Source organism: Staurois parvus, unplaced genomic scaffold, assembly GCF_062004578.1.
Source record: "Staurois parvus isolate SC_StPar_1 unplaced genomic scaffold, SC_StPar_1.0 ptg000014l, whole genome shotgun sequence".
Taxonomy (NCBI): domain Eukaryota; kingdom Metazoa; phylum Chordata; class Amphibia; order Anura; family Ranidae; genus Staurois; species Staurois parvus.
Genome location: NW_028317810.1, coordinates 14,567,783 through 14,589,877, shown reverse-complemented (window position 1 = coordinate 14,589,877; position 22,095 = coordinate 14,567,783). Strand labels below are relative to the sequence as shown.

Here is a 22,095-nt window from a genome sequence, read left to right as displayed (position 1 = left end):
ACAGGGGTTATAACCCTTCCTTGCTCTATCCAAAAAATCTTTTTTGGATAGCCTATAGTTTGTATACTATATATAAACTAATAGCAATACTTTTTGAAAGAGAAAAATTCATAGCAAATGGAAGACATTTCTGAGCATTTACTTAGCCTTATAACAGTAGAAGAACACAGTATTTGTTTATGCATGTTGTGTATGTAACACGATAAGAACATTTGAGGGGCTCCATTTAACCCATTGAAATTATATCTAACATGTAACATTACGTTCGCTGACTGTAGCAGTGTAAAAATGTAATCAGTTCCTTCTTGAATAATGACATTACTGTGATCAGGCGGATTCACTATGCACTACCTGGCAGCTGATTACCAGTTGGCACAGCTTAGTGGACTTTGCAACTGCATAGTAAAACTTTGCCTAATACATGAATTACTACTATACTGTTGTGGCTGTTTGCAAAATATAAACAAACTAAATCTATAGTATACTCACGTGCTTCCAGTAGCAATAAGTAGCTTGTTGTATTCCATTCTAAATCCATCCTTAAAGACAACTGTCTTGTTCTTTGTGTCCAAGTTGACAACCTGAAATCATTTCTGTACAATGTGAATTTAGGATGCAGAGAAGAACTTTAAAGTATCAGTCAATAGCTAATATGATTATGCTCACTATGGTGAAAGGTTAACATAAATATTTGTACTGTAGTACTATGCTGCTGAAAGGGGAACTCATATTTAAACAATAGAATAGCACATTTATATAGCCTTTCCAAACAGCTGGAATAAAAACCCTAAATTGGAGTGCTGATAACTGGCAAATTAGCTAATCTCCTAAACCAGATCATGAAAATGAAGGACATGGAATAAATCAGGTAGCAACTGTTGCAGTTGTCACCAGGCTACTGGGGCTCCTTGGTCATATCCAAGACGATTCCCTGTCAACACTGTCTATGTTGATGGGAGAGTCGAGTTTACAGAAATAAAAAATTTGCTCCATCAATGGCCTGCCTAAGGGAAAAAGTGTGTTATGTACATGTTAAGGCCTGCCAGGGTTGAGGGTGTTAGGTACTGTAAGTAATGAGGTAGACATGCTAACTTCAGAGGAAGTCAGAAAGAATGGACATGTTAAAGCCCAAGTGAACTTTCACTTAAAATCAGCTACAGACATTCCAGGTGCATCAGAACAAAAAGTGTACATAGTGGGATCCTTGCTCTCTTGTGCGGTTAGTGGTCTCATTTCCCAAGATCTCCAATCATTATAAGCTTTTTATCGATTGCATAGCTTTAGCGTCACTGTGTAGAGAACATGTATGTAGGACCTCTGCAGAGGGACTAATGCTTCATTACAGAGGAAGGGTCCTACTCTCCAGTTGATGGCAGGGGACAAGATTTTCTGTGCAGATTGAGGCTCTGGAAACCATTGTTTTAGTGCGTTGGAATGTATTTAGACGATTTAAACTGAGGGTTCAAATAGGCTTTGGTCTTGTAAGTGTGGAATCGAAACTCTCAGTTGGTCTATTAATTTTCAAAAAGCCTTACTATAATAAATACTTCTTCCCAATGTGGCAAATACAACATTAACTACAGAACGAAGGTGTATCTACCCACGCACCAATAACTATTAGGGTAAAATGTAGCTTTTATTAGAACTTTATTATAAATGTATTTCAAAGACTGTGTATATGCTTATTACTTATAGGGAGGGGCATATGGACTCCAAAAATGGATAAGAGTTAACTGAGGGTCACTTTATAAAAGCTGTCCAAAAAACTAAACTCCCAACAAAAGCTCAATATTAGGAGTTTTCCACAAATTGGGAATATAGACAGGGAACCACAGACAAAAGACCTGTGTCCCTGACAATCAGTTTCAGAATGCAGATGTAACTGATCCTCCAACAGTGAATAGGGAGAAAACAAGATTAAATATAAAACTCCCTGGGCACTGATCCTGTGACATTCCAGACTTATTATCAATCACTCAAATGGGAACATCAAGAGGAACAAGGTACAATAGTCTTAAAGGGAAATTGTTAAGTCCACTTCCCCCTGTGACGCATCCAGGAGGGTGACCTGGACTATGGGTCCTTCCCCCTGTACTCATGATCTGTTTGGCAGCACTTTTTAATTTATTTTTGGGGCCCACATGGTATTACTGGGGGGCTGGAGCCTCCACATGTCTTTATGGTAGCTATAGCTTAGTCCAGTTCACTTTCATGTTTCTATGCAATATGTACAAGCCACGATAAAATACATGTTCTAATTAATGTAATATGTATGTCTTGCTATTTTTACCAAGTATTAACATATTCTGTATTAAATTACTTTTAATTTGAAAATAGACCTCAGAAAGTTACTCACATTATTCACATAAACATATTCTTTACTAACCACTGATTTGGCCTCCACATTTCTTAGTTTAACTCATAAACCTGAGACTTATATAATAATGAGGGAGAATCTTGTAATTTTATTTTTTATTCAGTTCCTTATAGCTAATAATTGTTTTAGTTTTTGGCATAGCAAACAGTACTCTTTCCTCCCTATATTTAAATTATATTTAAAAAAACATATTATCTCATGCAAACTCCTTACCTGTGTCTCAGTTAGCACTTCAATATCATATATGTGGAAAAATTCCTGGGATCTTAGAAAAATCTGTTCTGCCTGAGAATCCATTGACTGCAAAAATAAGAACATGGGAAATGTAGCATAAATACATTTGTCTAAGGCAGACAGGTGACCTCAAGGTAAAAGCAAATAAAGCTATAAGTAATGGATCCAGATCCCTGGCATCAGCATCTTAAAATTACAGCAGAGAGTTATTAAAATTATGGTGGTGGCTGTGGCTGTGCTCTGCTTTGAGCATAGATGTTCATACATAGCACTACTAACTTACCTGTTAATTTCACCTGTTCAGTTCACATAGAGATGCTGTTTAATTTATGTCACCTAAAACTGAATAAAAGGTGTATTTCTCTACCTAACTAAAGTGGAACCTAACTATAAAATAAAGAAAAAAATTTGCTATGTTATTAAAAAAACAGGCAAATTTTGAAATATTAATTGTGCCAGTAACCTAAAATTGTCTGGAATTCCTTCTGAAAAATAGCAGTGCATTTCCTGGCATATGAGGTTGCCCAGGCAGTAGAGATGAGCTTGGTTTAGTCAATGTAATTTATTAATTTGGGCATGTGTCCATATAAGAGCGCCAATATCACCACCACCATTTCATTTTCTGATAGAGATGAGTTCAGAGGATGCCCAAGTTCATCTCTGCTTATCAAAGAAGCATCAGTTTACCATAAGACATTAAATGAAGCGCAACACACACAGCCACTAGGTACGTATTATACAGATTTATTGATGAATAAATACAACTACACTACATGGAAAACAGATTTAAAAAATTGTCAAGTTGATTCATAATGATTCCATAATACATTTCATACAGGATAAAAATGTTCCAAGTATCAATACATAATAAAGTTGAAAATTGCGTCCAATAAACTAAACGCGTTTCCCTCCTGCATAGAATAGAATAGAATCCCTCCTGCAGCACTATTGTGTTCTGCCAGCAGGGAGCCTATCCTGCTGGCAGAACACAATGATCACTACTGATCATTGTGTTCTGCCGGCAGGGAAGTCTCCCTACTGGCAGAACACAGTAGTGCTGCAGGAGGGATTTCAGCATCAACTGTGACTGTGTTAATGGGGGAATCAAGCAGAAAATCTATTCACTACTTCAGCCACTACTGCTTCCAACTGCTATTTTTAGGTGATTTGGATTGAGATTAAGTGATGCCACCACTGTGGAGCTCTCTGGTCTCATTGCTGGAGGGCCTGACTTGAGAAAGCAAAGTGCTGCTTTTACAAATCACACAGAGACTCAGCGCAGTAAAAGACATTATAAGTTGGTATGTGGAAAGCTCAGCTGTAGGCAGACCACAAGCAATAGTGGTGACCAGTCATTTGCGCTCTGCCTGCCTTTTTTGGTCACAGCTTCCATCTTCATTTTATTGGCTCTTCCCTTTTATACATACACATTTTAATGGTTATTGAGGTTGACACATGTCATACTGGCATTGGACATACGTACTTTGCTTAGCTTGGACCGATCATATGGCAGATACTTCTCTGAAGTACACATTACAATCCTATCTGAGAATCCCTCCTGTCTTAATGTTTCTGCACACACTAATCCAGCCGGCCCTGGAAAGTAAAACACATTTTGTAAGCACATATTGACCCTTACTGATGCTAACAAAGGAGACATCCTAAATATTATTTTACCTGCTCCAATTATGAGAATATTAGTAATTGCTGTACTATAATTACTCAGCGCAATACATTTAGCCATAACTTTGGTCCTTCTTTGTGACTGTAAAGCCTTGAAGAAGCAAGCAAAAAATAAATAAATTCACAGATTGTTAAAAAAAAAAAAAGAAAAAGTGTACAACATTAAAGACCTATGTATTATAGAACTATAAACAGCATAGGCTTTCTATAACAGCCATGGTCAGGGCTTGGAATAAGGCTCTGTTAGGAGGGTACCCATATTTCTATAGCACAAGTATTGTTATAACATATGTTTGTGTCAGTGTCACCTGCAGTTATTATTTGCAAGTATCGTTGTTTCACTAGTTTTCTGCAATTATTGCACCCATAAATAAACTAGAAGAACACTTATCAGATTCAAAAAGCAGTATAAATAAGTGTAAAAGATACAGGGTGCCCTTTACTTGCAATTAGCCTAGGCACTATACAAAAATGAGCATTATCAGAGACCAGTGCATTTGTTCCAACTACCTCTGTTTAGAGTTGGGTCCCTATATGCCCCCCTGCATGCAGAAATAGTGTAGGGAGGTCTCAGATTCATTGGGCACTTTCTAGGGGCATTTGGCATAGATAGGCTCTTGCTATCCTAGAGAATGTATAGGTAGCTGTAACCCTCACATAATCTGTAGTGTGACCTGTTTAGCTTTGGATATACTACAAATAACTGTTGTATATGTGTATAAGTAAGTGCCCTTTCAATCCATAATTGTGACATAAATATCTTTCAGGCATAACCTTAATTCAGTTGTTTTTGAGTAGTTTCTTCTTGAAATTACATGTTTATGGGTTTTCAAAAACAATGGCAAACTGAATGTTATTAAAGATTGTGATAAAAAAGCAACTGCACTATGTGTAAAGTATCCCCAAAAGCCAAAAATAAAAGAAAACGAAGGACAAATACTTGCTGTGTGTTGACCTATGCAAACTCTGTTGTTGCTCGAAAGTGCAAACCCTAGTACACTATAGTGACCAAATTCTGAATTCAAAAGAGCAGTGCTATCATCATTACTAGTGGTTCGTCAAATACTGCAACTGTGGTATAATAAGTTTATCAATGTAAATAATTAAATAAAGACAAATACTGTATATAAACCCAAATCACATATTAAATATTCACGTTTGTCATATGGCACTTTATGGATTAATTTCAGCACTTTACACACACACATACATATATATATATATATATATATATACATATACATAAATATATATATATATGTTTTGATTGCACAGTCGGCACTTTTCGCAAGGCACTGTATGAATATTTTATATGTGATTTCAGTTTATATATTGGGTTTGATTTGCTGATTTATATTTATTTCATTGTTTATATTGATATACTTATACTGCAGTTGCATTTTAGTATTTGATGAACCACCAGTAATAATGATAGCACTGTTCTTTTGAATTCGTAATTTGGTCACTAAACTGAATGTTGTTCCAGAAAAATGGAAAACACTGCAATATGGGGCACCAGATTGGAGACCATGTATGCCATGTATAATATAGACCGGAATTATATAGGTTAAAGTTTTTGGTTATATTTAAGAATGTCACTTACCTGTTTACTGGCACGGATGTATACTCTTTCCTTCTCTATTTTAACCTATATACCATAATAATATGAATTGTTAATATATCAATGTAAAATTAGGATGTGCATGTTTTTATTAAGGCTTCAAACATAATGCGTTATAATTTCTATCAATAATTTCTATATTTCCAAAAACATAATCAAGACCTTGACCATTTGTTGTGTGTGTGTGTGAGAGAGACCACTTTAAAATTCACATGCTCTGCTGTAGTTTTATTCATGAACAACTTGTCCACACATTTTTCAACGCAGCATCATCATACTAAACTGCCATTGTTTTATTGGGTGCATATAATAGATGCCTGAAACCAGTCTCAAGGGACTCTTCATTTGGCTTTTATCTTGTAAAGCAGCAAGTCGCTCTTATCTTTTACTTAACTTATTTATGTTGAGGTAAATTCATCTAATTTATTGAACATCCAATAGCCAATACATTTGAGGATATATTTAATTTGTATCAAGAGATCATAAAGATTGTATCTTTATAATATGTTTATACTATTAACTTAATTATACATTACATTTTTGTGGTCTTCTCACTGAGACTGCAGTGACTGCATATTTCATTTACAACACTGTTCTTAAAAGGCTCCTGAATCTGCTCCTTCCTGTTCAATAACATTAACATTACGATTGAATACTTGGCTGGTACAAAAGAGATTGGAAGTATTGATCCATTTCTGTTCTAGTCCCTCTGGGTTTATTTGCACTTCTGTTGTCAGCATGTACTTAGCATGATAAAATTAGTGGCTTGTTTAACACAACAACAAAAAAAAGGCCACTGATAGGCAGGTAAGTACCAACAGCTATTGTACACAAATGTCTATTTGAACTGTTAATTGCAGTTTCAATTTAATAGTAATTGTATCATTATTTATATTAATACACATCACCCCAAAATAATCTGCTGAACATAATTAATGACATCATGTTTTTTTAGAACTTGCCTGAAATTTTGGCAAACCATCTAATCCTGGGAAATCTTCTATATCACCTGTCGCAATATTAAAACATGCTCCATGCCATGGACAGCGCACTCTTCCTCTAGAAAGCACACCTGTGCAAGGAAAATCACTTTACAGTAATCATAGGAACATAACAAACTATACTGGCACTGATTTGAAAAATACAGTGAGAATGTTGGAAGTTCTTTGTGTCAAGGGAGGGGCTGTATATACAGCAAGTTCATTACTCATTCCTCCCGGCTTCTGGAACCCTTAAAGGGCCGGGAGGCGCCAGCGCCAAGAGGTTAAAAAAGCACAACTGTTCTCGACAACCTTAGCGTATGTCGGCTTGTAATTCTCAATGAACATCCCATAGGGCAAGCAGATATACTGACAGGTCAGAAGGAGACCTGCATGTCACTAGAGATCTGCTGATCACTGGTGCAACACTTTGCAGGCTCTTGCAACCAAAAATAATAAATGCATATTTTTTTACACGCACAAAAATGTGTATGTATTATTTTTGGTCAAAAGGTGAACTTATCCTTTAAGGGACAGATGTAGCACCTGAGTGCCTGCTCCTGTTGCAATGTTACTTTACTTTGTGTAACCCTTTGATAATTTTGTCTGAAGGCTGCTAATGACACCAATCACTGACAAATATTGTCATGTTGGAAAAGTTTCTGTGGCAGTGTTTTTGCACACATTGGGGTTGATTTACTAAAACTGGAGAGTGCAAAATATGGTGCATTTCTGCATAGAAACCAATCAGCTTCCAGGTTTTTTTGTCAAAGTTTAATTGAATAAACTCAAGTTGGAAGCTGATTGGCTACCATGCAAAGCTACACCAGATTTTGCACTCTCCAGTTTTAGTAAATCAACCCCATAGAGTTTAATTTTTGAAATGATCTTCTATACTAACCACACAAATTTAAAACGTAGATAGAGACAGAAGGATACAACAAGGCTCTGTTCTTTTTAAATGCCCAAGTGAAACTGTGCAGGGCAATAAAAACACAGGATTTTGCCTTGAATGTGATTGGTTGAGTTAAGAAACAACATTTACTTTGCTAGGTGAACATTCTCTGCTCTTTTTGTATTTTAAACCCACTGAGTATACAAATATTTTCATGAAAAAAACAGAGTTTATTGATAATTAATGTGATTTTACTATTGGGTTAGTTGACAGACTTACTCAGTACACTGGTATGCTCTCATATGGTACCAAAACAAAATTACTTTTTGTGAGTCCTATTTATTTTTTAATATCATGAAATATCAACTAACAGCAGACTTGAAAGATACCAACCTTTCACTAATGGTGCTCCATAATGAGGGCATTTGTGTCCCATTGCATAGTACTCTCCATTTTGCTTAATGAGCAAAGCTTTGCCACATCCTAAATCAACCTCCCGCATTCTAGAGGTAAATATGAAGTAGCAGTTACTATATGAGTAGATTATTATGGATTATTGTAAATTGTAACATTGAATAGTTTTACAGGTCTGTCTCATATTACTTGCAGCTGGCACACAAGCATTAGTGGACATGGTCACTGACCAACTCTATCTAACTGTAACTGCATATGTCAAAATTGTTTTGTTTAAAGAACATGTACTTCCCTGTAGCAATGTTCCATGTTTAACATATGTGATGAATGCAGGTGTCAATACAATTTGTTTTATTGCCTTCTAGAAAAAAAATTAGCTCAGTATAGCTTAAAATTTCTAACAATTAGAAATTAACTCACTTTAGGCTACATTCACATGGCCATAAAAAAATGCATTTACAAGCATTTTTTATTTAGGGATCTGAACGCAACTACATTGTTTTCAATGAAGACATTTGCACAGGTGCAGTGTTCAGGTCGATAACAAAAAATCTAGAAACCCGCATCTGAGCACATACGTATATACATATACCAGTAATAACAGAACGAGTAAGCGAGCGCTAAAATAATTTCAAATGTATAAGCAGCTGTACACCAAAAAAAGGTACCCATAAACCTTCTAAAACACATATACAAAGAGGGGGTGCAGCGCTACTAAACTCAACAATGACAAAAATGCATATATGAAGTGACAAGGTGCAAATACAGAGGCCATTAGATGGTGGTCAAAGGTGCTAAAGGGTGTTGACTCCGTTAAAAGTCCAGAGAGAAGAAGTGCTGATGAGATTTCAGATGATCTCAGGGTGTCCATTGATATGGATCGTGGATCTTGGTGATAAATAATGAGATTGCGCACTCACCAGATACGCAATTCAAATGCGCATAAATAGTAGTAAGCCTCTGGTCATCCAGATGTCATCCAAATAGGTCTGGTCAGATCAGGTCAGATTGATCCTCATTCCCTGGTGGTGTTATCACTCATGGGGGATCCCCACTCAATGGATACAGCCTGCTCCCCTGGGGTCCCCTCACAAAGAATATGGCTGGTTCTTGCCCAGGGACTTAGGGTTGATTCACACCACAGAAATACAGGCAGGATTAGTGGTTAGAACTGCTGCCTCACAATGTTAGGGTTGTCTGTTTGAATCCCAACCACGGCAATGAATCTGCATGATCTCCGTGTGACTACCCTAATATACATGTGCTGCTGGCAGCATCTTTGCTTTCTGTCTAAATGACCCCCTCAAATGCAAAATGTATTCTGGTATTGAAAAAAACAATAGGACAATTTTATGCATTTAAAAAATGGATCTTAAAAAAGTATCATTTATACAGACCAAGTGAATGTAACCTACTTCACAGTTTGTTGTTTTGTAAATTAGACTCCTTTTCTTTGTAGCCACTACGCACAGAGCTTTATTTGTTTATTTATTTATTTATGTATGTATGTATGTATGTGTAGCACCCTCCTAGTTATGTGCTAGGATGTATATAGCTGTGTTTCTCTGCTTACCAGAGAGGCTGTCAAGTAAATTCAGTATGGTGTTCTGCTTAACAGAGTGCTGTGACTGACGAGTTAGGTCTGCTCATACTGCTCTGGTGCTGTTGGAGTTTGTCTGAGATCTGCCCACCTTCAGGAAGCTATGACAGCCTTCCAGAACATGGATAGGGGCGAGGCAAATGTACCGCATGAATATGGATAAACCCTGGTCAATTGCAGTGGAGGGTTTCCCTATTGAATGCTGGGAGCGGGAGTTATATTCTGAAAGCACATGGGTTCAGAGTCTTTCCCGGGAGTGGATTAAACCAGCCAGGCTGGAGGCAGGCTGCCTAACCTGGAACTTGCTGCCATGTGGCCTCAGGTGGGTCAACCTGAGGGACAGAAGTTAGGGAGAGTGACCCTGGTCCTTCAGTAAGCTGATTGAAGGGAGCTGTCTGCCATAGATCTGTCTGGTATCACTGGAGAGAGTCGCTTGGAAAATTGGAAGAAGGCAACAATTCTGTCCTTGACTTGTGAGTACAGACTCTGAGAGATCTTGTGCTTCTCTGGTGCTTGATAGACAGCATGGGTCTGAGAAAGGGAACACTGGCTAGTGTTCTGAAGAGCTTGTCTGTTGCTTCTGAAAAAGAACTTTGCTCAGCTACCTTGCCTTTGGGCTGTCACAGTCTGTCATAGCTGGCTTATACCTGAGGAGCTCAGCCCTGTATTAACTACTACTGCGAAAGGGACCTTGCTCACTCCTAAAACTACTTGCTGCTATATTTTACAGAAGTCTGCTATCTACTGTCAGACAAGACTTCGTAACTGCTCAACTAAAAGATCAGCTCAGTCCTCAGTGTGAATAGTTCTGATTTGAAGTATCCTAATAAATCTCCCCACCCCTATCCCCAATTCTACAATAAAACTCCAAAACAAAACATCCCCTAGATTGGTCATTAAAGGTAACGAGCGGACGTGTGCGTGAGTGTGTTGGGCTGAAGAAATACACTGTGCCTGACTGCAAGGTGAAGCAAGGGGAGCCCATGGAAAACATACAAGTGGCTCCTTCAGGGGTAGCGCTACATATGATACATGCAGCACCTGGCACAAGTACTGAGAACTTCTAGTTCAGATACTGTCAAATGCCTGGTTAGGTGTTGTGGAGTACTTCATTTGAGCTTATTGTCCTTCTGCCTGCCAATACGTGCCACTTCGAGGCTTCTTGGTGTAGTTTAAGTGTATCCAGGTGATCAGAAGATTGGCCGAGTTTTGACGCCTGCCTTCATTATGCAATCATTGGTATACAGTATGTAGTAAAATATGTATAAAAGCCCTGAAGAAAAACAATCATTAAATAAAAACCACTATGTTATTCAAACATGAATTCTAGCAATATAAATGAATAATGTATAGTAATAATGATTATCATATAAATATTTTCACAAAATTAACTGACAAACAATACCAAAGTAATGATTATTATTAAACTGGGAAGTGGGTGGAAAGCAGTTATGTTTATAAAGCTGATATAATACTGCCAAGTACAGAATAACACATTAGAACATACTGTCCATTCTCTAGGTCCTTTACATGGCAAACTGAGGCTTCCACCATGTCTTTGGGATTGGTGTAAGGATTAAGAACAATGGGTCTTTCTTCATGGTGATAATGTCGAGTTGTCCCATTTGCTTTGTATGCTAGAGGACTGGCCTTCCCATTGGGTGATAATTCTTCTTTTTCCCTTTCTTTCTCTGGTAGAACAACTTCGACTTTGACTTCCACTGCAAAAACCACATGCAACACTTTTAATTTGTGCTTTGCAAATATTATACCATACAAAAAAAGGTTTTAAAATAATTTCAATATGAGGAACAATTTAATAACACATATACCAAGGACTGTAGATTAACAAATACACAAAAAAAACAATGTTCACAGCAGAAGCAGGATGCCAGTTAACCTTACACTTCTGTATGCCCATGACATAGTTTATTATGTTCTCCCAAGGAACAAACAAGGATATTAAAAAAAGCACATATTCTATTCTATTCTGATAACTACATGTGGTTTCTACATATTGCGGTTGATTTACTAAAACTGGAGAGTGAAGAATTTGGTGCAGCTCTGCATAGAAACCGATCAGCTTCCAGGTTTTTTGTTTGTCAAAGCATAATTGAACAAGCTGAAGTTAGAAGTTGATTGGCTACCATGCACAGCTGTACCAGATTTTGCACTCTCCAGTTTTCGTAAAGCAACCCCATAATGTTAATATTTCATCATAACATTTATGTTTTATTTCAAAAACTTTATGTACATTTTTTCATGTTATAATGCAGACCAAGCTGTTCATAAAAATTTCAGTAACAGAGGTTTGTTAAAACTATAATACTGCCAGGGATGTTTAAATAGCTGTGGCAACAGCTTCTGTTAAATAAAAAAGCACTCTGTGCTTTGGCAGTGTTATAGTTGTTTCAGCATGTGGTACTGTCACCTTTGCAGAACAGCTTGCCTGTAGGACGATATATAGAAAATTTTAAAAAAAAGAAATAAATTAAAAAAAATTAATTCCTATGCCAAATACTATCATTACATGTACTATCCCCATTCATGATCAGAATAGTATATTTTGCTATGGTGGAACATTAACCCATCATTTTTGTAGTCTTTTTCTTTTCACGTGTAGGCCCGAAGATTACTTAAAACCCCTAAAACATTATATGGCGTCTGAAAATAAAGACCCACAACTGTGTAATAAACCCATATTTTCAGTAAAACTTACATTCAAATTAATTTTAATGCACACAAAGACACTACAATCCAAAACTTATTCGTAAAATATAAAAGATGAGGCTGTGTTATGTCAAGGCTTACCTGCCACAATCTGTAGAAGTGACAGAATCACTGATACTAAAAAGCCAAGTGAGAAAAGGTAAACAAACTCTCAGCTGCTATAGCAGCCAGGAGCCTGTTTACAGGTCAGTGCTGCTGCTGTTGATGTATGCCTAACTCTGGTGGCCAGAATTAATGCAGCTCTGTAGAGAAAGAAATTAAAGTGAGCTTGTGCCCAGATCATGCACACTAAAGTGTTTCCATATCCTGAACAAGCAGTAAAAGCACTTTAAAACCAGCCCTCAGTTATCTCTGTATCTATAGGCATTGTGAAGAAATGAAAGTCCAATTTCATGCACTAGAAAAAAAATCTTGTAGTGGGGCCTCCCTATACTGCAATGGCTAAAGGCTCACCAGGTCTAGAGGTTGACAAAGAAGCTGTAATATTTACCTTAATCATCACTCCAGCAGCCTTCCTGCACACTGTCCCCTGCAACCTCTTCTCTAAAGTCTTCTGGCCAGTTGTTGCATGCTCACATCATAACATACATTGCAGAACCAATAATCCTGCAAGGTATTTGAGGATGGCAATGGCCCATCCACAGCCCAAACAGCCAGAGAGAAGAGCAGAATACCAGCAGTCTGGGAATCAATGAATAAGGTAAGCTTGACAGCCTTTTCCTTTACCAACTATACTTAAGGAACATTTAACCCTTGCAGTGCATGGGGAAGGACAGCAAGTGTGAAATCTGTATAAACCACCTGAAATCTGACTTTGAAATCTTTATTGTGAACTTTAAAGAACTTATAGAAATAATAGCTTCATATTACAAGCAACTAGACAGGTCAGAGATGACATGTTAAAACTCTTCTACTGCTTGGTAAAAATTTGTAAATATTTTAACCCCTTGCCGCCGACACATATATGCGGCCTCACTGAAGTGGGTCTTCTTGTGAGGATATATGTGTTTGTGCTGGGAGAACACAGAGCTCATGGTGCGCTCCCAGCACAGAGACTGGGTGCACACCAAGAGCCTTGGGTCTTGTACTAACAATCAGGAACACAGAGCCCCAGTTCCTGATCACCTGATTGCTTTGATATCCTCTGGTTGGGTCACTGTTCTGCTCGCCCTGTTTTTTTTTTTTTTCTCCTCTGAATGAGGAGAAAGATGCATCTTTTTTCCTTGCTAGAAAAAAAAGGCTTGAGAAAAATAATTTAATAATAAAGAAAAAAATGGCTAGATCAGTGTTTCATCTTAGTCAGTATCAAGGTTGGGGTTGATGTCAGAGTCAAAGGTCAGGGTCAAAGTTTGGGGTCAATGGTCAGGGTCAGTGTATTTTCGGTAAGATAAAAGAAAAAAAAAATTAGTGTCAGGGTCAGTGTTTTTTAAGTAGGATAAAAAAAAAGCAAAATGCACACTATTGTTTCTGGGCCATACTATGGGTACAAATAACAAATGACATACACATTATCATTAATCATCGTTATTATTACCATTTATCACTAAAGGAAAGCCAAACTTGTCCTGAAAAAAAATTGTATAATCCACCTGGATATGTGATATGTACAGTTTTACCAACACATTTGAATACTTGTATGTACCATAAATTGTCTGTTCCTACTTGTACAGTACCACTGGCCCCCTTTATCTACTACTGGATCCATTTAAATATTCTATGCCAGATATCTAAAAAAGTTGTATATGAGTACCACAAAGATTTAGCATTACTTTGCATGATGACTTTCTGTCAGTATAGGGTTGCTATGAAGCAGAACTCCAGTTAAAATTCACCAATCAGGCTGAAACCTGCTATGGAAAATGACCATTTTTGTACAACAAATGCTTCTAGTACTTTATTATAACACATAATATGTGTGTAGAGATGTGCTGGTTGCTTTAAATCTTAAACAGCAGTTGCAAAGCATTTTTTTTTCTTTTCTCTCTTTGTGAGTGAGAGACAGGAAAAGCAGGACTGTGTTCTAATTGGTTGTTGCTACAGCTGAAAAGGATCCAACCATAGCAGCACTGTTGCAGCTGGACTTATGATTGGCTGTGGAGGAAAGGAGAGAGGAAAAAAAGAAAGAAGCACATGTGGGGAGGCAGACATTTTCAGGGGACCGCATGGAGCAAGGGCTCCTGGTGTAAAGTCACAGAGTCTCACTCTCTGTGCTGCTAGAGCCCATGGGCTGGGCTGGGAGTGTGTAGCAGAGGAATTGTTGCAGGAGGACAGTGTGCAAATCAAGGATTGTCCTGTCTGACACTCAGGATTACAGCCACTCAAGTGCATGTGTCTCTCAAAGTCTGGAGCTGCTGAAAGAGAGGAAGCTGCTGAAAGAGAGGATTTCGACTACTGTCTAATGCTATCTAGAGGACAATCCAGAAACAGTGAGTACTCTGTGATGAAAGGGGATTTTGATATTGCTGCACTTGCTGTTCATCTCTGGAGAATGGTCATGAGAAAGCCTGCTCTCTAATTCTCAGAGTGATAAAGATCTTGGAAAGCCCAAGCTGCTCAGAATTAGCTATTCCTGATGCTGATTGATGAGAGAACTCTGTCACTGTATATTATTGGATTGTCTCCTCAAAACTTGTGCTGTGGCTGAAGAGTGTGTTTAGTTCCAAGTCCTCACAGAAGCTTGCTGCTTTGAATATACTGAACAAGTGTCAGTATATCAGGATTTCACCTGTATGGTAAAGATTTATTGAAGTGTTTTCTTCTATTGCAATGTTCACTGGAAGATTCTGCTTAAAGGAGACTGTGCTATCATGCTACCCCTGGATTACAAATACTCTCCCATGCAGAGAGTGAGCGCTCTTCCATTGATTAAAGGGCCCCAACGTTGAGAGACTTTAAGTTTCATCTCACTGGCCAGTGGTTAGGTAGGACATTTCTGCTCTAGATTCATACTGCTATAGCAAATGTCAATAAGCTGCTAAATCTCATTAACAGTTATTGTTTCATGTGTCAATGTCACTCTCATATGTCACCCTAGTCAGTGTGATACGAGTCAGTTTTTGGAGAATTTGGCGAGTGAATTGTGACTTCTTACTGTGTTATGCAAAGTGGTATCTGTGTTTTATGTACATTACCTGTGTTAAATCAGCTAGTTCTTTTTCAGGGTTTGTCTTCTTCGAGAAAACCCATAAAAAATATTCTCAGAGTGTCGAAGTGTTCTGGGTATAATCGGAGGTGTCCCCAGATTCAGGTGGGAGCTGAACCTATATATCTAGCCAAGCATCACCCAAGGGTGTGCTACATGTGTATATATCATGTTTAAGAATAACTACAAAAGCTTGGACTATAAAGACATCTAGGAAAGTTCTACATATGTGTAGCATCCTCCTAGTTAGCTAGGGTGAGCTCTAGTTCAATCGTTAGCTAGGAGGGCTGAGTAGCAGCCCGGGTGTGATAACTAGCTGGGGCAAATTTGGGTCAGAGTTGAGAGGCTCTGCAGACCAGTCCTCTGGAATTTCCCCCTGTTCTAGAATTTTGGAGAAAGGCCTAGAAGCAGTGGGCAGATTTGAGGAGTGGCTGGTCTGTACTCTTAGAGGACCCTGGCAAATCCCCAACAGGAGGCTTGGCAAGGGACCAGGACAGCCTTTAAGAGTAACTGAGCCTGCTCAGCTACAGGGGAGTTGTTGGAGGAGAAGAGAGGATGTGCGACTGGAGGCAGGAGCCTGTGAGGGGGCTCAGAGGGAGAGGGGCTCACCTACAGGTAGAGGATCGTGGAAGGAGCAAACCTCAGGAATTCACCAGCCCTCTGAGAGGGGATCACCTGTGTGGCATAGAAGGAGCGGCCCAGCTAAAAATCCTGGTAGCAGCCACTGACCAACCAGCAGCACAGGAGAAGGACTGAGTGAGTAGACCTGCACCCCCTGGGCCAGATAGGGGAAGGTGCACTCTGGTGGGAAACCATATTAGCCACCACCTAGGATTGTCTTATTTCTTAAAGAGACAGGCACTGGATCCCCTGCTTAGGGATTCATCCAGGCAGCCATGGGGTGGTACTACAAGAGATGCTGGTTAGCTCTACACAAAGAGGATTTTTTGTGTAAAGACTTGTACATAGTTGAGGAAGTTGTTCTCGATTTCTCCATACCATTGGACATTACATACGCCCCTTACCCCAAGTTCTAAAATCCCCTACGAAAACATCAAAAACAAGCTCAAGGACTGATTACTGATTACTGACTCCTGGATGCAAGTCTGTTAAAATGCGTGTTGCCTGGCTGTGCAGGACTATAGGGGGGACCCAAAACTTCAGCAATTCCTAAGGGGGTAATGCTACATATGGCTTAAGATATTGAATATATTTTACATAAATGTAGCAAAGGGAAATCTGACTTTTGCTCAAAAAACCCAACCAAGCTTCATTGCCTTTTACATGCAGGGGAAATTGAACATGCAATCTAATTGCTTTATGTTGGCAGTTTTTAAGATCCAGTTTTTTTAAATCGGCCTTTAGGCTCTAGAGCAGATGCAAACATATTAAATAATTTCTTCTGGAAACTCTAAAACACTTTAACTGTATTTTCAAATAAATAATTGCTTTTTTTGTATTTATAATGAACAGTCAAAAATCCTCACTTCTTAAACTATCCCCTGCTGTTACAAGAATGAAGGGATTTGGAATTATTTTCATTATTCTGGCATAGGCTTGCTGGGTACAAACTATATTAGACCAAGCTTATTATAGTAAGCATTCTGTGCTCATTTCAACTGAATGTTCTGTACGTGAAAGAAACTGAAGTGTAATTTTCCTTGGATTAATTGTAACCCAGAGCGTTCTTTAATCCTCCCTGCAAGAGTGCAGAATTAACATTCCTTCCAGCAGTCACCCCTGCAGAGTTTTTAAGTCTGACCCAGTTTGTTGTGTGTAGCAGTATGACATATAACATGCAATGTAATATTAATGGGTTCTTACCTGGCTTGGGTTTGGAGAAGCATCCCCCCATGATGGTTTAAGTACAAAAAAAACTATGAAAAACACAAACCATGCAATGGTCCCCCAAAGACAGACGTTAGGTGGGATTCTAAGCCATATTTAGGTTGGGTAGATACTATAAGAGCCTGAAACTTAAAGTAGAGACAAAATGTGTCCAAATGGTTGACAGAATCTTTTTCTTCATGTTGTGAGGTATCCTCATAGCCTGTGTAAGATACAAGACTTTTGTTAAAAAGATGTACATTCAAACCTTTTTATACCACACAACACCAACAGAAAACCATCACTGCTTCTAAAATGATCAAAGATGAAATCAACAGTGAGGTCAGTATATTGACCAGTGACCAGAATATGATTTACCATTTAACAATTTTAAATATTAAAACAAAGGGAGTGCTGGAAGCTCAGTACGAATGGGTCAGAGGGTGGACCACCAAAAGACTCTGTATGGGCAACATGACATGATCCCTTTAAATAAATGTTAATTCATAAGTAATTTGCACTAAATATATTCTGTATTTTATCAATGAGCTTGATATGGTTTTAGATTAAGTAACACAGAGCAGAGAAGCAGTATAATAGTATGGTAAAATGTTACATGGACATGATTCTTGTAGCCAACTTAAGCGGGTGTCATACTTAATCAAAACAACCAGACCCCCTTTCACTTGTCATACACATCCATTATTTAGTACTGGTTTCTTGTACACAGCAAATAATCATTACTTGAATAAAGAACCTATTTTCTAGAAAATCTAATTGATGTTTGTTCTTGCTATATGTCCTTATTGATTCCTCTGTTTATAGCTCAAATTATGGTGCTCCTGAAAGAAGGGAGGAAATTACTATAGTGGCCAGTAAGATTCCAGCACATTTCATAGCGCATGTTAATTTTAGTCACTCTTATCACATATATTTCTTTGATTTTTCAAGGGTTGTAATATTAGACATGAGCAGAATAAAAAAATGTGTTTAGTTTCGGATTGATTAGTTAACTAATTAATTTTGTTGCATTCGTAACGAAATTAGTTTCATTTAGTTTCAATCAATTTTTTAATAGATTCAGAGTATACAAATCAAACTGAAAATCGTTTCAATCCAAATTCATTGCGAAGATTAGTTGATTGTTAAGGAGTGGTCGGCCAGCTGGCCGCAGCGTCCTTAACAACCATGACTCATCTGCTATCAGCGGGATTGCCCTTTGACTGTAGAATGTAAACAAACAAGTGCCGGTTTTAAAAATCCATAAAGAAGAGAATTTGAGCTAGTAGAGAGGATTTGAGGGGTTTGTGATAGAAAAGGTGATACGGTAGGGAGGGTGAAGGGATTTGTGCTAGGAGGGGACTTTTTTGGGTGGCTGATTTGTAGTAGCAGGGATAATTGGGGGTGTATTTGTGCTAGAAGGGGAAATTTGGGGGGGGTAAGGAAATTTGTTCTGGGGCATATGGGTAGAAAGATGATTTGAGCTGGGGGGATGGGGGGGCAAAAATTTGTGCTGGGAGGGGGGATTTCAGTAGGGAGCGGACTTGCTTAGGTGGTAAGCATGCAGATTAGTGCTTACTTTTTTTGAGGGGGGGGATTTTTGCTGACACATAATGCTCATACATCTTGGGGGGGCGCAATTTGGCATGTTTGCCCCGAGGCTCTAGATGGCCTTGTCCTGGCACTGGTGGAGTCTATTTGTCTTTCAAAATGAGAGCAAGGATTGGTTGAGGTTCAGATTGTGGTTGTATTCTAGCCACAGGGACCATACTTTCAGGAATTTAAGGTGTGTGTTGTTTAGTATAGAAGTAAGTTTCTCTAGGATCCTTGTGCCCATAATTTATTGCTTTACCTCCATTTGATTCAGAAAAGGTTGTCCTCAAGTTTTAGCTATAGTTAGATGTGTAGCTAGAAAAATGAACATTGTTAGCATTTGTCCATATTAGTCACTCTTTTTAACATGCAGGTTTTCTCAATGAGGCCTGATCTTAAATCTAAATCTAAAAACAAAAATGTAGTATACTTTTTTTTTTTTTTTTTTGGAGGCTGTTGACCAATTATTTTCACATGGTGGCCCTGCAAGTAATGCACTTCCTGTATAAGTGCACCAATGATCATTCAATGTGATGTTTCTATTTAGGAGAACCACTGTCATTGTCTGTAGGAGACAAAGTGTGTTAATACCTCCCCCTCTCTTCATTTCCATAATAAAGGAGGAAGTGTTTTGTAGTTCCCAGAGGTGAACTGGACAGGTATGACAGTACTGCTTGGGAAACATTGAAGAATACACAGGAACTTACAGACTCACAAGATTTCAGACAGGATGAACAGGTATTTTTTGAGCTTATTGAATAGATATAGCAAAACAATTCAGTGGTATACTGAAAGAGTCAAAATGGAGCAAATAAGAATAGTTCATTGTTAGGGTTTACATACACATTAAATAGTACTATATATAGCTGGTCCAAAAAAATATTATAACCCATCGTTCTAGGTGACAGGTCTGCTCATCAATGGTTACCCTAAGGCAGGCCATACAAGATTAACATTCTATCCTTCAACCAGCGAGTTGAACGACAGAAATTAAATTGATTTTCCCTTCCACACACTCAATGTGGCCTCCCCTGTTAGAATACACTCATCAGCATCACTGGCCATAGCTGACGGCACTGGTCGAGAAAGAATTTTGCAACTGGCTACTTGTACAGAAGTCGATCAAGAGATTGGCATCTGTACAACCAGTCTGCACATAAATTAATAGAAAATTTGGGGTCGAATTAAGCTATATGTAGCACCCTCCTAGGTAGGTACTAGGATTTGTATAGTTAGGTTAAGCAGAGGTGTGTTTCTCTGCTTCACAGAGAGGCTGTCAGGAAAATCAAGTTGTGCTGTGATGGATTAGTTAGGTCTGCTCATGATGCTCTGGTGCTATTTGAGTTCTGCCCACCTTCAGGAAGCTATGAGAGCCTTCCAGAACCTAGGAGGGAACTAGGCAAATGAGCAGCATGAATATGGATACAGCCCTGGCCAGGGGCGGACTGACAACTCACGGGGCCCCCAGGCAATAGGGGATCATGGGGCCCCTGTGTCCTTGCCCAAACTCATAAAAGCCTATGAAAAAAGTACCAAGGGCATCTCATAGGGCCCCCTACTGACCCCGGGCCCTCGGGCAATGCCGAATTTCCAAATGGTCAGTCCGCCCCTGGCCCAGGCCAATTGCTGGGGAGGGCTGTCCCATTGCATGCTGGAAGTGGAATTTATGTTCTGGGAGCACACAGTGTCGGTGTCTTTCCTGGGAAAGGATTGAACCAAGCCAGGCTGGAGGCAGGCTTGCCTCATCTGGCACTGGCTGCCATGCGGGCCTCAGGTGGTCGAGCTGAGGACCTGAAGTTATAGAGACTGACCCTGGTTCTACAGTAGGCTGACTAAGGGGAGCTGTTTGCCAAAGCTCTTTCTGGTATCACTGAAGGGTTTCGCTTGAGAGATTGGAAGGAGACAACAATTCTGTCTTTGGGCCCTATGAGTACAGACATTGAGGAATTTGTGCTTGCTACCCCCCTGGTGCTTGATTGTCAGTGTGGGTCTTAAAAGGAAAGGGAACACCAGCTAGTGTTCTGAAGAGTTTGTCCAACTGCTGCTTTGCTCAGCTACGTTATCTCTGGGCTGTCGCAGTCGGTCATAACTGGCTTGTACCTGAGGAGCTCAGCTCTGTAACTACTACTACTGCTAAAGGGACTTTGCTCACTCCTAAACTACTTGCTGCTGCAATTTAAAGAGAAGTCTGCTACCTAATTTCAGCCAGGACTTCAACAGTGCTCAACTAAGAGATCAGCTAGATGTCCTCTGTGTGAATAGTTCTAATTTTGGAGTATCCTACTAAATTCCCAATCCCTATCACCAATTCTACAATAAAACTCCAAAAACAAACATCCCCTTGACTGGTCATTGAAGACAACGAGCAGAAGTGTGTGTGTACCTGGCTTTGAAAATACCCTGTGCCTGGCTGCGGGGTGAAGAAAGGGAGAAACCTGGGCAGAAATACAAGCAGCCCTTATGAGGATGATGCTACATATACATGAATAAAATCAGCTGGAATTGTATTGTTTCATCATCTCTTTGACAGGAAATGTCAGTACATTTTAGAAAAATGATCAGACTCCTAAAGTACCAGTTACAGCAAAGCTCCAACATTGTCTAACAAGAGTCAGCAAAACCTACCTTAACAAATGAAGGAAACGTGAATGTTAGAAGTGATGAGGAGACATGCACATTATCTGTCTTCCCTAGTACAATGGCAAGAAGCTGGGAAGTCAACATAGCATTGTTTAACTCTATAAAACGTCACCTCCCAGAGGGTTTATTTGCTACAGCAAATGGTACCAAGTATTAAAATCCTTGGCTCAGGGCCGGCAACCTTGGAACCAGGACAATATAATCCCAGCTTTAATTTTGCCTTTCTTAAAAGTGACCTGTCTGCAAGTGACCATTTTTCTAAGTATTTAGTTTTCCAATACTAATCCTCTGGGGGTTGCACAAAGACACACGTACTTATAATGGCTTTACTTGTTCTACTATGCTATTATTGTCTGAGC

The 22,095-nt window shown here is 38.9% G+C and overlaps 1 protein-coding gene across 4 annotated transcripts in view; it reads right to left on the bottom strand.

Annotated features, from left to right (window-relative positions):
- Positions 1–22,095, bottom strand: part of AIFM3 (AIF family member 3) — a 93,778-nt gene that overhangs the window by 54,302 nt on the left and 17,381 nt on the right. For all 4 annotated transcript variants that reach the window (XM_089677645.1, XM_089677651.1, XM_089677658.1 and 1 more), the window contains exons 2-10: positions 17,501–17,726; positions 11,312–11,525; positions 8,184–8,293; positions 6,878–6,987; positions 5,898–5,942; positions 4,289–4,385; positions 4,095–4,207; positions 2,591–2,677; positions 490–581 (exon numbers count right to left, since the gene is read on the bottom strand). In XM_089677645.1, the coding sequence (XP_089533771.1) occupies positions 490–581; positions 2,591–2,677; positions 4,095–4,207; positions 4,289–4,385; positions 5,898–5,942; positions 6,878–6,987; positions 8,184–8,293; positions 11,312–11,525; positions 17,501–17,531 (899 nt within the window). In that variant the 5' untranslated portion in view covers positions 17,532–17,726. The remainder of the gene's footprint in view (positions 1–489; positions 582–2,590; positions 2,678–4,094; positions 4,208–4,288; positions 4,386–5,897; positions 5,943–6,877; positions 6,988–8,183; positions 8,294–11,311; positions 11,526–17,500; positions 17,727–22,095) is intronic.